The sequence below is a fragment of the Ranitomeya variabilis genome, chromosome 2 (genome assembly GCF_051348905.1).
Source record: "Ranitomeya variabilis isolate aRanVar5 chromosome 2, aRanVar5.hap1, whole genome shotgun sequence".
Taxonomy (NCBI): domain Eukaryota; kingdom Metazoa; phylum Chordata; class Amphibia; order Anura; family Dendrobatidae; genus Ranitomeya; species Ranitomeya variabilis.
Window position 1 is genome coordinate 446069646 of NC_135233.1, and position 21501 is coordinate 446091146.

The 21501-nt window shown below is 43.5% G+C and overlaps 1 protein-coding gene across 1 annotated transcript in view; it reads right to left on the bottom strand.

The window, feature by feature from the left end:
* Nucleotides 1-21501, bottom strand: part of SLC6A5 (solute carrier family 6 member 5) — a 65835-nt gene that overhangs the window by 23881 nt on the left and 20453 nt on the right. The window contains exons 5-13 of the mRNA XM_077287199.1: nt 19313-19486; nt 16662-16803; nt 15291-15423; nt 7042-7176; nt 5238-5341; nt 4841-4965; nt 4545-4657; nt 4066-4197; nt 3600-3699 (exon numbers count right to left, since the gene is read on the bottom strand). Of these exons, the coding sequence (XP_077143314.1) occupies nt 3600-3699; nt 4066-4197; nt 4545-4657; nt 4841-4965; nt 5238-5341; nt 7042-7176; nt 15291-15423; nt 16662-16803; nt 19313-19486 (1158 nt within the window). The remainder of the gene's footprint in view (nt 1-3599; nt 3700-4065; nt 4198-4544; nt 4658-4840; nt 4966-5237; nt 5342-7041; nt 7177-15290; nt 15424-16661; nt 16804-19312; nt 19487-21501) is intronic.

Here is a 21501-nt window from a genome sequence, read left to right on the forward strand (position 1 = left end):
GGCAAGACTTTCGTTCCATCTAATTTGCGACCGGAGGTTCTCTCTTGGGCTCACTCGTCCAGGGTGGGTGGACATTTTGGGACCAAGAGGACATCTGAGCTCTTGGCGAGGACGTACTGGTGGCCGCATATGACTCGTGACGTCGCAGACTATGTTCGGGCGTGTGTCTCCTGCGCCAAGAACAAGTCTCCTCGGCAACGGTCAGCAGGGTTGCTTTACCCCCTGCCGGTGGCGGACAGGCCCTGGGAGATGGTAGGGATGGACTTTATGGTGGGCTTACCCAAGTCTCGTAGCTGCACCATTATCTGGGTGATCACCGACCATTTTTCCAAAATGGTGCACTTGGTGCTACTTCCACGGCTACCTTCTGCACGGGCTCTGGCTGCGTTGTTCATCAAACATGTCTTTCGCCTACACAGTATGCCGGACAAAATTGTCAGTGACCGGGGTCCCCAGTTTGCATCTCGATTCTGGAGAGAGCTTTGTCGTTTACTCAGTATAGAGTTGAATATCTCTTCGGCATATCATCCCGAGACGAATGGGTTGGTAGAGAGGGCCAACCAGACGCTGGTCACATATTTACGACATTTTGTTTCTGCCAGGCAGGATGACTGGGCATCCTTGCTACCGTGGGCAGAGTTTGCGCTTAACAACGCCGTAGCCGACTCCACCGGTCAGACTCCATTCCTCCTAAATTACGGCCAGCATCTGCGTGTCCCTGTGCCCATGCCTGTGTCTTCCGCCGACTCCAGAGTGGCAGACTGGGCTGTGGAGGCACAGGACATTTGGGACTGCACTCAGGGTGCCATTCGGCCTCCAAGGAGAGAATGAGGTCCTCCACCGATGCTCATCGGCGCCCCGCTCCGACCTTTGCTCCTGGCGACTTAGTGTGGCTCTCCGCCCGTAACATCAGGCTGCGTGTTGAGTCCACTAAGTTTGCACCTCGCTACTTGGGTCCCTTCAAGGTCCTCGAACAGGTTAACCCTGTGGTCTACCGTCTGGCCCTTCCTCCACGCCTGGGTATCACCGACACCTTTCATGTGTCCCTCTTGAAGCCCGTATACATGTCCCGGTTTTCCGAGTCATCTGCCGAGACATCGGGTTCGTCTACGGACGATTACGAGGTGAACGCTATTTTGGGGTGCAAGGTGGTACGTGGCAAAAAATTATATTTGGTGGACTGGAAGGGTTATGGCCCAGAGGACAGGTCCTGGGAGCCTGCTGAACACATTCGAGCTCCACAGCTTATTGCTGCCTTTGAGCGTAGCGAGGTACAAGGAGGGGGGGGTAATGTTAGGTGTCAAGTTCCCGCCTCTGCACAGGGGGAATCTCGAACCATCTCCGCTGCAGTCTCCCATTCTTCTCCAGCCGCAGTGGAGTCTGCTCAGCGGAGGCGTCGGTCCCAGCGTCTTGCTCAGTCTCACTCTGTGCATAGGGTTACTGCTGCTTTTCCAGCTGCTGCCATTGAAGCCACTGCTGGGCAGCGGCGAGCAGACGCTTTTGGGACTAAGTTCTGCTTTTCCCCTTCTGAGCATGCTCTCAGGGCAAGATCTCCCTTTGGAGATCGAGGGTCACATGCTCAGATACTGCAGCAGATTCCATTGGTTCTCCAGGAAGGTCCTGTAGGTGCTCAACTTCTGTGGAAGCTTCCCATTGGTCCTTCTGGGAAGGTCCTGTACATGCTGCAGCTATAAAAGGTTCGCATGACCGCACGACCATGCGCTAGTCTACGTTTGTATATGAGTGTGTGTTGATGAGTGCAAGTCGTCCTTAAATATCCCATCCCTATGGTATGACTGCTCGCATAAGGAGGATGTTTGCGTTCTAGCGCCTGACTTAGCCATCAGCACGTAACACACAAAACAGCGTCTATTGCTGTGACCGCCAGTGCGGCGCCGTGCGCTTTCACAGCGCTTTCCTGACCCAAGCCTGGGTGGTTAGTGGCGTCCGCCAGTGCGGCACCGCATGCACTCTCGTGCATCTTTATTAATATTATTTCCTTCACTCTGACACCTCAGTTGCGGTGTCGAGCGCAAGAGGTCTATATGAACTCAAATCATGTGTCTTCAGATTCAGTTCTGAGACTCCTTGCTTGCGCTCTTGGTGCGGTACCGCGGCCCTGTGACGCAAAAGGGTTCGCTTCCTTCACACAGGGTGAGGTTAACCCGTGTGTGTATCCACATTGTACCGCCATATAGTCCGTCATTACTTAGCAGCAGGTTCCATCTCTGCACGGTGGACCCCGGGCTGCGAACGCACCTTACTCTATCCTAATTATTTGGTGCGTTCCGCTAGCTCTAACAATATGTGGTATTATTCGGTTATTATGTGGTGATAATATGTGGTCTGGTCATGGTGTGGCGGTATTTGTTTTCTGTACACTAGCTCTTAATCATGACCAAAAGTATCCTGTCAGGAATAAAAGTTTCCCATTCTTCGAATTGGTGTGGTTTCCAATGGTCGGATTTTTTCCAACAGTGGACAGTAGGGTGGAAGGTTTGAGGGGTGGAGGAGGGACTGGGGTGGAGCCTGAAAGGAGTCTGAAGGGAGCCCAAAAATGTTGCCAGTATGGAGGCCTGAAATTCCTGGAAGAAGCCCTGACTACTATAATATTGCCACCTATATAGAAAAATATAACTAAAAATGAAATAAGCATGGAATTTTATAGGAGTTTTTAGATGCTGGATTTGAATTGTCTTCTGAATTTATGAATTTCCCTTGCACAATCAATCCTCTCCAGGAAGGGTGAGCTGACAAATATATTTTTCTTCTACTATAATACTGCCTCCTATGTACAAGAATATAACTAGTTATTTTTTATGGATATCACCCACGCTGGACTTCTGCTTCATACTACTTGCAGCACTGCATGATCTGCGCTGTGGGACTGAGAGGAGGTGAGCTGATCTGTGTTGCTTTTTTTTTTTCTGCTATAATAATGCTCATATTTACAAGAATATAACTACTATAATACTGCTCCTATGTACAAGAATATAACTACTATAATACTGTTCCTATATACAAGAATATAACTACTATAATACTGCCCCATGTACAAGAATATAACTACTATAATACCGCCCCTATGTACAAGAATATAACTACTATAATGCTGCTCCTATGTACAAGAATATTACAACTATAATACTGTTCCTATGTACAAGAATATAACTACTATAATACTGCCCCCTATGTACAAGAATATAACTACTATAATACTGCTCCTATGTACAAGAATATAACTACTATAATACTGCTCCTATGTACAAGAATATAACTACTATAATACTGTTCCTATGTACAAGAATATGACTACTATAATACTGCCCCCTATGTACAAGTATATAACTACTATAATACTGCCCCTATATACAAGAATATAACTACTATAATACTGCTCCTATGTACAAGAATATAACTATTATAATACTGCCTGCTATGTACAAGAATATAGCTACTATAATACTGCTCCCATGTACAAGAATATAACTATTATAATACTGCCTGCTATGTACAGGTCAATAATCAGAACCCACAAAAATGAAGGAAACGTGTTTGCTGTAGATGTATGTGATCCTGTGAGATCAGATGCTTCTTACCGTACACATAGGAAATTCCCACCAGTTCGAAGATTGCAATAATTACAAGGGAATATGACGCTGCATAGTTGTCGACGAGCTGCAACATGTAAATACCGCCCTAGAAAACAGAAATAGTGAGAAGAAAGACTTAATTATTAAGATGGGGGGTATGGGCTGCTAAAGTCAGTTTGGACTGGTAACATGGTCGCACTGCTGGTGTGAACTGGGCTTTGTGCAGGATGGGATGAGTGAGCGATGTGGACAGCTTCAGTGCATAGCAAACAGCTTGAAAGCTCACACTCGATGCCTAGGAAACCGGCCATTTCTGATGTGAGACTGCAGAAGTGGTCGGTAACCTAGGCACGAAGCAGTAAGCTATGGAATTAAAAATCCATCCATTCTTGAGACCAGAGCGGATTGTTAATAAGGGGTAAGGTGCAAAGTCGCCTGTTTTCAGATCATTCTCATTGACAGATCCACTGACCTGTGTGATCATCGGAAACCCCATGATGAAGAAGCCCACGCAGCACACCAAGGTGAAGAGGGGCTTGTGTGTCCGCAGATACTTGGGAAACTCATCTGCCACCGAAGTTACAATCGTTTCAATTGTTGCAAACTGAAATACAAAATAAGGAGAAAGCGGCACATAAACCTCTACGTCATAGTGACCTCCCTGAGGCATTGGTGCCTCGTGCCTCAATGACTTCACTATTCTCCATATTAGAACAGGGGCATAGATAACAAAAAATGGAGCCTCCAGTTGATGCCTCACATTCTATCAACCAGGTGGCGCTCCATGACTTGCTGCCATATAGTTTTTTCTATCTAATGGCTAACACAGTACAAAAATGTATATTTCTTGCACCTTATAGTTGTATTCCATGTGTTACTCATCCACACTGCATATTTTTTTCAGATTAAACTAATTAAATATTATTATTGTTGCTCTTCATTTGCTCTTACCATTGTGTCCAGTCCCAGAGTTAGAAGCATAAGGAAAAATATTATTGCCCAAAATGGGGACAGAGGCAGTCTGGTCAGGGCCTCAGGATACACTACAAAAGCAATGCCAGGACCTGTGGGTAAAATTAGGAAACGTCACTGCAGTTCTGTAGGTGGAGCAATGTGATGCACCTTGTGGGCAGGACCAGGATGCTCATGGGTGGGGTCACAAAGACAATGGGTGTGGCTTCTTTTGTCTTATATTTATACTATGTAGCAAATCCATATTAGTATTATATCTTTGTACATTCTCTTACCTTGATCAGCAACTTTGTCAATGTTTACTTTTAGCTCGTTTGCCATGAAGCCAATGACAGAAAAGATGACGAATCCGGCAAAAATACTTGTTGCGCTATTGGTGAAAGTGACTATCAGAGTATCCCTGCAAGAGAGAAGAAAGTCCATAAGATTAGTAAGTTCATTCTTATACCCCACAAGACACTAGATATGGATGAGGACAGAATGATGGGAAGCATCAGTAAAACTTAATAATCTCATTTGACCACTAGGTGTCACTGTTTCTTTAATCTGGAGGTTGATATTTCATCTCATTTTCTTAATGTTTAAGAAACTTTTCTACCCAAGCAAGAAAAATCAGTCATCATGAGTATAAAAGGGGAATAATAGTAGGTGAACCATCCCTGTCGCACCTACCGATACAAGTTATTGTGGAATTTATTGTAAGATGACAGAGTGATCAGCCCTCCCCAGGCCGCAGACAGGGAGAAGAAGATCTGTGTCGCTGCATCTTTCCAGACCTTCATAAAAAAGAGAAATAAAATATATGATAGATATGAATTACATAGAAAGATAGATACATACAGCGCATGAAATAAGTACTGAACATGTCACCAATGTTCTAAGTAAATCTGCTTCTAAAGGTGCTATTGACATGAAATTCTCACCAGATGTCAGTAACCACCATCCAATCCACACAGGCAAAGAAATCACCATAGATATCCATAAATTAAATTATGTGTAATAATGAGAAATGACACATGGGAAAAGTATTGAACACATGAAGAAAGAGAGGTGCAAGAAGCCTTGGAAAGTCATGCCACCAGCTAAAATCTCTCAGTAACTAGAAAGCAATCCTGCCACTTAGTGACTAATAATATCAGCTGGTTCTACTGATGGACTTTAATTAGGTGTCTCATTACCAAGGTGCTGCACAAGAAACAGCTCATAATGGGTAAAACCATTGAACTGTCTCAAGACCTTTGCAACCTTATTGTTGCAAAACATCCTGATGACATTCATTACAGAATAATTTCTAAACTACTGAAGGTCCCAGTGAGCAGTGTTGGGGAGTTAATCTGGAAGTGGAAAGAACATTATTTCACCATAAACAGGCCACAACCAGGTGATCCCGTAGGATTTCAGGCCCATCCAAGAGAACAGTATATGAGGTCTTCACAGTCCAAAAGTTCATCATTATGCCTCCATTATGTGTCTTTTTCAGGGGCTGCTCTGGAAGTGGTTCTGGTCCATTGTCTCTTGGGCCTCTATGTGGTTTCACCAATAATATGGTGACCCCTTTATACAGGTACAGGGCAGACTGATACTGCTGGGATCCGATTGCCTGGTATATAGTAAGGATTGTGCCTTTCATAGCTTTCGGATTTATTTTCTCTATCTTTGCCTGGATCGTGACAGCTGTCACCTCTCTCAATGTACCCTGTTCCAGACTTAATATTGCGTATTGGGACCAGTGCCGAAATATCGGCACAAAGTGTAACACCAGCTCTGTATTCACACAGTTACTTAGTTTATCCATATGATCGGGCAGCTGAGGGGTGCACTTACTTATGGCAACGCCGCGCTGATACCGGAGCTGCACCATCAGCAGCCTGTTCCCTGTGTGCAATGCGGACGTCCACACTTCTATGGATCGCTGCTCTGCCGTCCCATCAGGGGCTCTGCTGTTTGCCGCTGACATGGCGGGAGAAGCGGGTGACGACAGAACGTGGAGCGATCAATGAGCCAATTTAAAACTCGATGACACGAGCGTTTGTGGAGCCGTTCAGGAGCGAGCATCAGTCCCCGGATACAGTAATGTGATACATTTACGTGTCGCTGTGCTGCAGTTTTATTCTAGATTTCAATGTGACTGATATAAATTGATTCCATGACCCCAAAGATCGTCCCGCAGGGAAGAGAGAGCCTTTGCTGTATTATCACCCTCCTCAGCAATAAAGTGATGGCTAATGTTATACTTCCATTCCAATATTTGGGAATACTCAGGACTCTCTGGACTTTGCTGCATGACATGAGCGGCTCCCCTTAGACACCAACAGAATCCCACCCTCCCACCAAAAAAGGAGACATTGTCATAGTCAATACCTGCAGCCACCACTAGGAGGAGCTCACTGCAGACACAAGTAGACATTGAGGTGTGTGTTTAGCTCCCTCTAGTGGTAGCTGCAGGCAGCGAGGATTCTATCATTTCCATACTCACCATAGCATCTCCAAGTTTCTCCCACTTCGGAGTGATAAAGTACCAGATGCCTTCTCCTGCCCCCGGCAAAGTTACTCCTCGAATGAGCAGGATGATGAGTACCACGTAAGGAAAAGTGGCTGTAAAATACACAACCTGAATAATAAAGCAAAACCAAATTAATATACTATAACGAGCCCTACAGAAGCGAGAGAAGTGATACAACAGCACTGGGCCACCATCACAGAGAACAGACTGGACAGATCCTGGAGAAAAGACACAAAACCTAGAGAGACAAAGATCTTGGCACGACCCCTCCAATCGTATCACTGTGCTCTGCTTGCTCTCCACTCCGCCTAGTGGCCGATGCCTGATACTACACCTAAATTATCGCTTGTGCATTATGACTGGTGGGATTTATACAATGAATGGAAACTGTCACCTGAGATACATTGTAATTAGCTGGTCTGCTGAGGAGTGGCTGCCAGAGCATTGGATACAATGGGAGGGATACAAACTTTTTAGAATCTGGGTGAGCACCTGGAATAAAAGGGACATTACGCCAATCACAGAAATTCACAGAAAGTATATGCACAAAGCAGAGTAACACAGGAGGCACATTGTTACAGCACAGGACAAGAAGAGGCACATGAAGAAGAACTTTCTTGACACCTAGTTTGGAAACATAGATGGAAGGGTGAGGGGCCCGGGGGTCATGAGTGCTGCCATCTACTGGCTGCTCTGTGTATCAGCGCCCTGTGTTGTGCTTGGCTCAGACTTTGTCATTGTGTCTCTCACCCCCCTTGGATCAGTTAATGTTTTGTCTAATAATGTAACATGTTATTTATCTATCTATTGAATATAACATTAATATTGTGTCTATATACTAAGGTGATGCAATGTTTATATACCATATTACAAATGCACTATATGAAGATCAATCATTGTAAAATGAAGCTGTCTGCAACTTTCCAATAAACTTTGACATTTAAAGGGGTAAACCTCAGCATCCTAAATGGGAAAAAAAATTGCAAATGTGCTTGTAAAAAAAATAGCAACTTTACAATTTACATACTCTCCATTGTCAAGAATGGATCGATTTTTAATTGCATTATTTACTGCTGGTTGTCTAGGTTACGACCACCTCTGCAATCTCAGCAGTGATCTCCTAAGCAAGAAGTGCAGCGCTTACAAGCTCTTTGCTATTGAGCTTGGAAACTCTGATTTGAAGCTGTCCGGTGCTTCAGGGGCAAAGCCGCCTGTGCTTGCAGCATGAGAGAGCGCACATTTACTGTCTGCGGTACAGAACTTCAGCGGTCAGTCCCCTCTCTGGGAAGCAGAAAGCAGGGAGACAAAGGAGCGGTGCACAGCCGAAGACCGATCATGAGAATAACCCCTTTAATTCCACCCTTTTTCTTCAATTTCCCAGTAAATGGAAAGCTGAAAACCCGCACCAGCAGAGTTGTAAATGCAGCTTTGGATGTGACTGGAGCATAAGAAACTCAAATAGTTGCAAATGTAATATGAGTTTTCATACAACTAGTGTGTAGATAAAATAAAGTGTCTGTCCTATCTGTGTTCACAGCCCTCTCCTCGCCTAGTGGGTGCTGCGTGTGGGGGGGCATTGGCTGGGGTTCGGGGGAGACGAGGACCACCTTCCTTTTAGACTAACCATGCTCTGCAGACAACAATCCAGTAACTAATTAGGCTTCAATCCAAAGCAGCCAGGAAAAACCTGAAAAATGTGCAAAGTTAATCTGTGCAGAGGAAGACACTGAAAACACGTCACTATTACCCCTGGACAGTAACACGAGCGTATAAGAAAAACGGATGACATTTTTTCCATCTGTATCATTATCCATATGCAATCTGTATGTCCGATCTTCTGATACAAGAGCAAATACATTTTCCTTTGTTAATAACTGCAATGTATCCATAAAAATGGCCGAAATACGGATGATCCATATGGGATCGGATTTTTTTGCATAGACGAATCGCATCCGCCGTATGGAAGAGGAAAGTGCGCGGGGAAATTTGTTTTCACACATTCGGTCATCTGAACAGCCCTGTTGAAGTGCATCAGTCTAAAGTCCTGTCTATAGGAGGTCATTTTTTTTCACAGACAGCCCTCTGACCGAAAAATACAGTCATGTGAACATGTCCCAACACAGACATGTGGCCTTATCCCAGGTTATACCAGAGAATCCCATCCTGCAGCTGTGCGTCCTTAACTCTTCACATACCCATATACTGCACATATACAAGTCATTAGACAACAGTGCTGTTTTTACACTGAAAGGTCAAAAATAAAAATAATAGAAAAACATTTAAAAAATGCTACATATTAACATTTGTTTTTTATATGCAGTATTTGTTTTATTCAGCCATTAAAATAACTTCTATGTTTTTTTATCATGATACAAGGGATCTCTTTATTACCATTTTATATTCATATTTTATATTTAGAAGTTAATTTTTATTTCATTTTTTCAATGTTACCTAAGTGCACTGAAATCCATATTTAAGTTGTGTCCTTCTTCCTTCGCCTTACAATCATTTTTGTAAAGCTTTGGGATGTCGGGGTCATGGTTATAAGAAATAACGGACACAGATAGAAGAGGCCCCCGTACATGAACAATACAGTTATATGAAAAAGTTTGGGCACCCCTATTAATCTTAAGCTTAATGTTTTATAAAAATTGTTTTTTTTGCAACAGCTATTTCAGTTTCATATATCTAATAACTGTTGGACACAGTAATGTTTCTGCCTTGAAATGAGGTTTATTGTACTAACAGAAAATGTGCAATCTGCATTCAAACAAAATTTGACAGGTGCATAAGTATGGGCACCTCACCAGAAAAGTGACATTAATATTTAGTAGATCCTCCTTTTGCAAAAATAACAGCCTCTAGTCGCTTCCTGTAGCTTTTAATGAGTTCCTGGATCCTGGATGAAGGTATTTTTGACCATTCCTCTTTACAAAACAATTCCAGTTCAGTTAAGTTTGATGGTCGCCGAGCATGGACAGCCCTCTTCAAATGATCCCACAGATGTTCAATGATATTCAGGTCTGGGGACTGGGATGGCCATTCCAGAACAGTGTAATTGTTCCTCTGCATGAATGCCTGAGTAGATTAGGAGCGGTGTTTTGGATCATTGTCTTGCTGAAAGATCCATCCCCTGCGTAACTTCAACTTTGTCACTAATTCATGAACATTATTGTCAAGAATCTGCTGATACTGAGAGGAATCCATGCGTCCCTCAACTTTAACAAGATTCCCGGTGCCGGCATTGGCCACACAGCCCCAAAGCATGATGGAACCTCTACCAAATTTTACTGTGGGTAGCAAGTGTTTTTCTTGGAATGCTGTGTTTTTTGGACGCCATGCATAACGCCTTTTTGTATGACCAAACAACTCAATCTTGGTTTCATCAGTCCACAGGACCTTCTTCCAAAAAGAAATTGGCTTCTCCAAATGTGCTTTTGCATACCTCAGCCGACTCTGCTTGTGGCATACTGGCAGAAACGGCTTCTTTCGCATCACTCTTCCATACAGCTTCTCCTTGTGCAAAGTGCGTTGTATAGTTGACCGATGCACAGTGACACCATCTGCAGCAAGTTGATGCTGCAGCTCTCTGGAGGTGGTCTGAGGATTGTCCTTGACTGATCTCACCATTCTTCTTCTCTGCCTTTCTGATGTTTTTCTTGGCCTGCCACTTCTGGCCTTAACAAGATCTGTACCTGTGTCCTTCCATTTCCTTACTATGTTCCTCACAGTGGAAATTGACAGGTTAAATCTCTGAGACAGCTTTTTGTATCCTTCCCCTGAACAACTATGTTGAATAATCTTTGTTTTCAGATCATTTGACAGTTGTTTTGAGGAGCCCATGATGCCACTCTTCAGAGGAGATTCAAACAGGAGAACAACTTGCAAGTGGCCACTTTAAGTAGCTTTTCTCAGGATTGCATACACCTGGCTATGAAGTTCAAAGCTCAATGAGGTTACAAAACCAAAAAAAGTGCTTTAGTAAGTCAGTAAAAAGTAGGTAGGAGTATTTAAAACAAGAAAATGATAAGGGTGCCCATACTTATGCACCTGTCAAATTTTGTTTGAATGCAGATTGCACATTTTCTGTTAGTACAATAAACCTCATTTCAAGGCAGAATCATTACTGTGTCCAACAGTTATTAGATATATGAAACTGAAATAGCTGTTGCAAAAAAAAACAATTTTTATAAAACATTAAGCTTAATATTAATAGGGGTGCCCAAACTTTTTCATATAACTGTATATGGGTCCTCTGCAGTCCAATCACAATGCACAGTTCCACCTGATTTGGAGGTGTTAGTGGCCCCCTTACCTCTTGGGCCCCTCTGCAAATGTTATGCCTGCTCCTGGTCACAGGTGTAGTTTGTCCTCCTTTGACTTTTTGTAGTTATTTATTTATTTAGTATCAGTTTATATTTTTGTTATATACATTGTTGCTCCTTTAAAAAAAGGAAGCTCGCAACCCACGTTAAGGGTCCCCACACTTGTGAGTTCTATCACTAAACAGTTAAACAGATAGATTGCGGGTTGTTTTAAGACATTTGTCGGTCTGCAAGAGATTAAATCTCTTTGTTGTGCCCCACGCACTCGACAGATCTCATAAGGGTATGTCTCCACGTTCAGGATTGCATCAGTCTTTGGTCAGGATTTTATGCAAGTAAAATCCTGACCAAAACTGCACCTGAGGTCACTGGCAGGTCACCTGCGGTGTACCTGCGTGTTTTGCTCATAGTAGCAACATGCTGCGTTTTGAAAAAATGCACAACGCATGCGTTTTTAAACGCATAGTGGAGTCTGGATTTCATAAAATCCCATCCACTATGCTGTAACATCTGGACGCTGCGTTTTTGACGCAGCAGAAAAACGCAGCGTCAAAAACGCAGCGTTTCCTGAACGTGGAAACATACCCTAATACTTTGCCTGTCTCATGGTGGAGACCAAGCTTTCCTAGAATCCTGAATGCAAAAAACCTGTGTAGCCAGCACTATTCAGGAGCCTAGGACAGCTGGGTTGCAAACCCAGTGGTATCTGCCATGGCAGTTATTTTAATATTTTGCAAAGAGGGACATAAGAGGATGACTTGTGGCGGTACTTTGTGATACGTGAGCAGCGAGCACGTGTTCACAAGTATGTGATTTGCCTACATGTGGTCACATGCCGCCTAGATGTGTGCAGCTTCACTCATTGTAAGTGTATTGAGAAAGTAAGGACACAGTCTAGTCGGAATGTGACCTACAGTATGCAAAACGCATACGTGCAGTCACATAACCGCCCACTCCTGATGCCCTCACCAGAGAAACCTCACAGCGTGCAGTGCGTGCCATGTGGGGATTCACAAGTCTGGTCACATGGAGTGACTGCAGACTTGTAGCTTAAGACCAGACAACCCCTTTATACTGAAATTAATAGTTAAGATAACAAAATTCCAACAGCCTGCAGTCACCACTAGGGGGAGCTCTATGTATACAATGAGCAAGGAGGCTGTTTCCCCTAGTGGTGAGTGGGCATTGGCCAGAAATGTATTCTTTGTCTCTGTATTAATGCATGAGTGTAATAGTTGTCACCCAGCATTCTCAGAAGCAGATATAACTATACAAAAATAAAAAGGTGAATATTAATTCAGTGACTTCATAGTTCATATTTAATAGATGTTTATTTTAAGTATAAGTATCAGAATATTGGAAACTGAGCGGCAAAAAACATTCCTTTCCCACATTTAGGGTTCCTTCTCACTTGCGAGAAATACGTCCGAGTCTCGCAGGTTAAAACCCAGCTCTGGTACCGGCGCTCCAGAGCGGAGCGTGCAGCCGCACAGCAATACACGGAGCCGCACAGCAATACACGGAGCCGCACAGCAATACACGGAGCCGCACAGCAATACACGGAGCCGCACAGCAACACACGGAGCCGCACAGCAACACATGGAGCCACACAGCAACACATGGAGCCGCACAGCAACACATGGAGCCGCACAGCAATACACGGAGCCGCACAGCAATACACGGAGCCGCACAGCAACACACGGAGCCGCACAGCAACACACGGAGCCGCACAGCAACACACGGAGCCGCACAGCAACACACGGAGCCGCACAGCAATACACGGAGCCGCACAGCAATACACGGAGCCGCACAGCAATACATGGAGCCGCACAGCAATACACGGAGCCGCACAGCAACACACGGAGCCGCACAGCAATACACGGAGCCGCACAGCAATACACGGAGCCGCATAGCAACACACGGAGCCGCACAGCAACACATGGAGCCACACAGCAACACATGGAGCCGCACAGCAACACACGGAGCCGCACAGCAATACACGGAGCCGCACAGCAATACACGGAGCCGCACAGCAACACATGGAGCTGCACAGCAATACACGGAGCCGCACAGCAATACATGGAGCCGCACAGCAATACACGGAGCCGCACAGCAATACGCGTAGCTGCACAGCAATACACGGAGCCGCCCGCTCCGCTCTGGAGTGTCGGCACCAGAGCTGGGTTTTAACCTGTGAGACTCGGACGTATTTCTCGCAAGTGAGAAGGAGCCCTTAAAAGAAGTAGCGCACAGAGTGATTTGTGTGAGGACAACATTGCTGTACAAAGCTGAAAACCTTCTCCCATTCCTTCCATGTCAAACTCGCAGAGTCCAGGAAGCTGAGATCTGCGGTTCTATTTGCAATGTCCTCACACTGCATAGCTGCCTGTGCACCTGTAAATAGAGGGGACTCTGTGGCGTTTGAAGATTCATTTTCATTCACAAATTTCTGTGTTTCTCCAAAAATAACACAAGGTCTTATATTATTTTTTGGGTAAGGGTTTATTTTCAGTGAATGTCTTTTTTTTTTTTCATGAACAACAATCCTGATTTATTGATGAACAAAAAAAAAATCAAGTTTTATTAAAATATAATCATGTCATCACATACACACTGCACATATATACACATGTGCACACATGTATATACACACTGCAACTACACATGCATATACACACATTGCACATACATACACACTGCACATAGGCATGTATATACACACACACTGCACATAGGCATGTATTTACACACACACTGCACAAACACACACATGTATATACACACTGCAACTACACATGGATATACAAGCTGCACATACATACACATGTATATACACACACTACACATATATACACATGTATATACACACTGCACAAACACATGTATACACAATGCACATATATACACATGTATACACACACTGCAGTGCACATACATAAATATGTATATACACACACTACACAAACACATGTATATACAGACACTGCACACAAACATGTATATACAAACACACACACTGCACATACACATGTATACACACACTGCACCTACAGTGGATGTCAGCCTGTCTCCTCTTCAGTTTCTCTAGACTCCGGCAGTTAATGGACGGTTGGTGACATCATGGTGACTTGACCGTGATTTCACCAAAGGTCCTTAAGCAATACTAACCTCAGAATAGAAATGCTGGGGCCCTTAAGAGAGTGGTGGTCCTGAGATATTGTCCAGTCAGGGGGTCTGGGAAGGGGGGCTTTTATGTAATGCCATTGCTAGTTCCTCTAGACTCCTATAATTAAAGGACTTTTGGTGACATCATGGTCATATGTGTATACATATGTGGGGACCTGGGCAACTGACCAGTTTTCCCCTCCCCAAAAACTCCAGTCCTGACTGTAAGTATGGCTTATTTTGGATTAGTGCTGATATTTCAAGCATACTCCAAAAATTCTATAAAATCATTCTACGGCTCATTTTTCAAGGTACGGTAGGTCTTATTTTGGGGGAAACACGTTAGCAGTTCTGCAAAGACAAAGAGTCAAAAACTGAACATTTCAGAGTCTATAAATTGTTTGGTTCCCAATATCTCAGCTTCTTGGACCCCAGTGAGCATACCTCCCTATCAGTCCGTCCCTCCCAGAAGCATGCAATGTCAAGGGGGTGAAGGTTGTAGCCCAAAATAAAGGATTAAAAAAATCCAGAGAGTGGGGATCCAAATGTTTCGGGGGTCCGTCTGTAAGAATGACATGAAAGGAGGAGGCTTATGGGGGGCTACCAGCAGTCACCCCTGAACTTGTCAGTTGTGGGGGAGTTATAACAGGCAGTAACAATATTAGTAACATGATTTTATCACAGATCGCACTCCCGCTGTTGTTCTCTGGAGTCACCTGTATCTGCTCCTACCTTTCCTGATGTCTTGATCCCTTTGGCAAGTGATGCATAGACGATGACCCAGGCCAGGAAAAGAGAAAAGACGAGCGGCCATCGGATTTCACCAGGATACTCGATGCCAGCGGAAATCTTCAGCATATTGTACCTGAGATAAGGGGACTATTACAAATTATATACAGGGGAGTGTTTATTCCACTGTGCAGGGTCCACAGATGATTGACAGCAGCACATAACCAGCTCTGCGCCCCCCCGCTTGTTACATGTACAGGGATTATTCTCATCTTGGTAAATGGGTTGTAAAAACTAACAACTTTACAATTTGCCTCTTATTAAAAATCCCTAGGATCTTTAGTTCTATAGTTTACTGCTCATTACCTAGGTTACCGGCCACCTCTGCAGTCTATCAGGGGTGGCCGTTTTCCGAAATCAAGGAGCTATAAAGCTTACAAGTGCGACACTGAATCTGGCAGGACGACTAAATCGGGACAATTCATCTGTCCAAACAAACAAGCGGAGAAGCAGAGGAGCTGCGTGCTGCTGAACATGGAAGAAGGGAATACCGCTTTAAAGGATATTATATATTATTATAGCGCCATTTATTCCATGGTGCTTTACATGTGAGATGTATACTTTTGCAAAAAAAAAAATTTAAAAAATGAAGCAAGTTTGCAAATAACCCAAATTAGAAAGTCTCCTACCGTTTTGCGTATGCAGCTCTAATGCGGAACCATGTGCTTTTGTGGTTCTAAGTAACATAAATGTTTAGTGTATTCTTATCCTGCAGCTATGTGTTAGTTATTTCCTCTGACACCCGTAAGTATGTGGGGTAAAACATACAATAGTCAGTAAATATAAACTCCAACTACTCTGCAATATGTTTTCAGTCTGTTGCTTAAAAATAATGTTTGTGGTTGTGCATGGAAACCATCAGCAAGCTGTTGTTGATGGCTATGCCTTTATGATACTGTATCTATTTAGTACTTTCAGTGCATAGATGTTTCCTCCTAGGTGGAGGGGAGTGATTAAAACGATTATTTTGGAAATGTAACGGCAGGAAACACTATAGGCACCTCTGTGTGATAAGGACTATAGCATTAGTTCTATTCCGAGAGGATAACTTTTTATATAGAAAAAACTTACCAATTTGTATTTTATCTGCAAGAGAATACATTCTGAACTGAATCTTTGTTTTAGATGCAAAAAAAGGGATTGCAATGAACCTGCTTGCCGATGGTTTCCATAATTAAAATAAGTTACAACAGCAAAACTAAGCTTGTGCAGATGTGTTATAAAGATACAGATTTGTATGTCTGCTCACTATTACCCCCTGCCTTGTAAAGTATAAGCACATCAAACCAGTGAGAGGCAAAAACCAAGTCTTACTTGAAGTATTCCTCACTTCCGCTGACAAAGGTCTTGTTGGCGTTGCTGGTATAGTTCACCATTGTCAAGTTTGGATAGGCGGTCATACAGAACGTGCTGTTCTTGATTTGAATTTTTGGTTGGTCCCCAATGAGACAGGAATCTGAGGAGACATGATAAATGGGAAGACACGGGGTGAGGACAGTCCTTGGTGGGCACCAGCAGAGGCTACAACTGCTATTCTGTCTTCCCATGCTTTACACTGCAGCTTTGCTTTCTCTGATAACATGAGGCCTCATGAGGAGCAAACATTTAATTATTTGTTTATATTTTACAATATTGACTTTTTATTTCTAAATATTTGACATTCGCCAACATAAGTTGTACCACATTGCATATAACTATATGACCCACACTGTGTGATGTATGTCAACAAATTTGCTAAGTAAAGATATCAGAATCATTGAATATGGGAAAATGTTAGGCTTTGCACAATCACCCCCAAATATCCATCCATGTCAGGTGGAACACACTGCTTATAAACCAATCACCACTTGGCGTGTTTATTGCATGGACTGGCCACAGGAGGGCGCATGAGTGCTACTATATCTCCATTCTGTGGCAGCTCCAGGATGATCCCATTCTGTGTGCAAAGTCTCAGTGTCCAGACCAGAAATTAGATAAAACAAGTTTACTTGTATTGATCAATATAAACGCCTTGTTCTAGCATGTTACAATAACCTGCACATAAAGGGGTTTATTCAACTTCTTTGACCCCAATTCAAGATAAGGCCCCGAACTAACATGTGCAAGTTCTGACACTAGTGTGTTCCTATGTAGTAAAGAAGTCTTAAGATACCTTCACACTAAGCGACTTTCAAGCGAGAACGACAATGATCCATGACGTTGCAGCGTCCTGGATAGCGATCTCGTTGTGTTTGACACGCAGCAGCGATCTGGATCCCGCTGTGAGATCGCTGGTCGGAGCTAGAAGTCCAGAACTTTATTTCATCGCTGATCACCCGCTGTCATCGCTGGATCGGTGTGTGTGACGCCAATCCAGCGATGTGTTCACTTGTAACCAGGGTAAATATCGGGTTACTAAGCGCAGGGCCGTGCTTAGTAACCCGATATTTACCCTGGTTACCATTGTAAAAGTAAAAAAAAAAAAACAAAAACAGTGCATACTCACATTCTGATGTCTGTCACGTCCCCCGGCGTCCACAGGGTTACGCGCTGCTGCCGAGAGCTTCCTGCACTGACTGTGTCAGCGCCGGCCGTAAAGCAGAGCACAGCGGTGACGTCACCGCTGTGCTCTGCTTTACTGCCGGCGCTGACACATTCAGTGCAGGAAGCTCTGAGCAGCAGCGCGTAACCCTGTGGACGCCGGGGGACGTGACAGACATCAGAATGTGAGTATGCACTGTTTTTGTTTTTTTTTTTTTACTTTTACAATGGTAACCAGGGTAAATATCGGGTTACTAAGCACGGCCCTGCGCTTAGTAACCCGATGTTTACCCTGGTTACCCGGGTGCTGCAGGGGGACTTCGGCATCGTTGAAGACAGTTTCAACGATGCCGAAGTCGTTCCCCTGATCGTTGGTCGCTGGAGAGAGCGGTCTGTGTGACAGCTCCCCAGCGACCACACAATGACTTGCCAACGATCACGGCCAGGTCGTATCGCTGGTCGTGATCATTGGTAAGTCGTTTAGTGTAACGGTACCTTTAGTGCTCTGTGAGACACCAGGGCTCAAATGTACTAGGTACCTAAGCACGGCCGCCTCAACCACCATCAAATAGATTTTTTTTTTATAGTAAAAAGAAAACATTCTTATAAATTTAATAATATAACTCTATAATGCCTGGAGCTTTTTGTGATACAGAGATAAATTTTAAAATCTTGTTTTCCAGAAGCCACCACTGGGGGGAGCTCATTGTATGTAGATTTATACAGATCCTGTAATTTCTGATATTTAAAAAAATGTGTGAAAATGTAGTGAGATTAGTAACTGACTAATATAGTGTTTATCTGCTGCTTACTGTGAGCAGGTGGTTATCGCTCCTCTTATCACTCGCTAATGAAAAGAATATCACATGTCTCTTATTTCGACTGATCCCTGGCTCTCCCAATACCTCCATGTGTCAGAATAGATTATGTTTCACATACTGAGCAACATATTATCTCTGGAAGGATTGTGCTTCACATGCTGGACAACATATTGTCCTTGGAAGGATTTGGTTTCATGTTTTGGGCGGCAACATATTGTCCCTGGAAGGATTGTGTTTCACATGTTGTGCAATGTATTGTCACTGGAAGGATTTTGTTTTATGTGTTAGGCAACAACATATTGTCCCTGGAAAGATTGTGTTTCACATACTGGACAACATATTGTCCATAGAAGGATTGTGTTTCACATGCTGGGCAGCATATTGTCCCTGGAAGGATTGTGTTTCACATGTTGGGCAACATATTGTCCCTTTTTGAATTGTGAGTCACATACTGGGAAACATATTATCCTTGAAAGATTGTGTTTCACCTGCTGGAGAACATATTGTCCCTGGAAGGATTGTGTGTCACATGTGTTCAGTGAGCTTTCCCTATCCCCATTAATGGAAGGATTTTATTATACTCTCACATGTTCTATATCAGGCGGATTCTTGGTGACAACTTACCCAGTAACAGTCTGTTTTTATCTTTACAGTCCGGCGTGTTCCATGGATTTTCACATGACGCCCAGGGTAGCACAGACACGAATGAGGCGAAGAGATAGAAGAGGGTATAGCACATGATGATGTTGTAGTATATGGCTATCAGCACAGAAATAATCAGCATTGCGATCCCGCACCCTGGGGAGAGGGGAGACGCGGCCGTTATACAACTTCTGAAATTCGCTAAACATTTCTCATTAAAATGTGCAAAGAATGAAAACAAATAAAACATATTTTAGTGTTTTAATTATTTGGTTAATCGCACATTTTGCAGGAGGAAGGGGCAATTTGTAGCATCGTTAACCGGTAATAGAATCCTATAACCAGTAGAATATTAACTAAATGAACGTTTCATGATATGATGAACATTGCTGACAGCAAAGACAGGCATAAAACTGCAGCCGGACAGCAATTTAAAGGCGTAATAATCCAGAGTGAGAGACATTTATTATTGCCCTTATACCAGCAAATGGCGTAAAATAATCACAAATTATGGCGCACGCCATAAATACGAAATCATTTGCAACTTTTTAAACTTTTACTGCCGCTCGCCAGTCTTTGAATATCTGACCCATTGCTTTTATATTTTACCTACTAGGTTTGCAGGAAACATGGAGTTTTTATTAGGCCTCAAGTTATGGGGGCTCTGTGTAATCGGATGTAACTATAATCCAAGCTTTCATCAAAGTTAAATCTCCAAAATGTAGGACTCATGACCTGTAACATATTTTTTTTAAAAAACACCAAGGCCCTCCTATAACTTTTTTAGTGAATCAACCATTATAACATCATGTGGCAGGGCTATGCATAGTCTCACGGCTTGTACAATAAAGAATCCATAGTCTGACTGTTCATACTATAAAGAATTCATAGTCTCATGACTCACATAAAAAAGAATCCATAGTCTCACTGCTCAAACAGTAAAGAATCCATAGTCTCACTGCTCACACAGTAAAGAATCCATAGTCTCACTGCTCACACAGTAAAGAACCCATAGTCTCACTGCTCACACAGTAAAGAATCCATAGTCTCACTGCTCACACAGTAAAGAATCCATAGTCTCACTGCTCACACAGTAAAAAATCCATAGTCTCACTGCTCACACAGTACAGAACCCATAGTCTCACTGCTCGTACAGTAAATAACCCATAGTCTCACTGTTCACACAGTAAAGAATCCATAGTCTTACTGCTCGTACAGTAAATAACCCATAGTCTCACTGCTCACACAGTAAAGAACCCATAGTCTCACTGCTCACACAGTAAAGAATCCATAGTCTCGCCGCTCACACAGTGAAGAACCCATAGTCTCGCTGCTCGTACAGTAAAGTGCCCATAGTCTCAATGCTCGTACAGTAAAGAATCCAGTCTCACTGCTCACACAGTGAAGAATCCATAGTCTCACTGCTCGTACAGTAAAGAATCCAGACTCACAGCTCACACAGCGAAGAATTCATAGTCTCACTGCTCACACAGTACAGAACCCATAGTCTCACTTCTCACACAGTACAGAACCCATAGTATCACTGCTCACACAGTAAAGAACCCATAGCATCACTGCTCACACAGTAAAGAATCCATAGTCTCACTGCTCGTACAGTAAAGAATCCATAGTCTCACTGTTCACACAGTAAAGAACCCATAGTCTCACTGCTCTTACAGTAAAGAACCCATAGTCTCACTGCTCACACAGTAAAGAATCCATAGTCTCGCCGCTCACACAGTGAAGAACCCATAGTCTCGCTGCTCGTACAGTAAAGTGCCCATAGTCTCAATGCTCGTACAGTAAAGAATCCAGTCTCACTGCTCACACAGTGAAGAACCCATAGTCTCACTGCTCATACAGTAAAGAATCCAGTCTCACAGCTCACACAGCGAAGAATTCATAGTCTCACTGCTCACACAGTACAGAACCCATAGTCTCACTGCTCACACAGTACAGAACCCATAGTATCACTGCTCACACAGTAAAGAACCCATAGCATCACTGCTCACACAGTAAAGAATCCATAGTCTCACTGCTCGTACAGTAAAGAATCCATAGTCTCACTGTTCACACAGTAAAGAACCCATAGTCTCACTGCTCTTACAGTAAAGAACCCATAGTCTCACTGCCCACACAGTAAAGAATCCATAGTCTTACTGCTCACACAG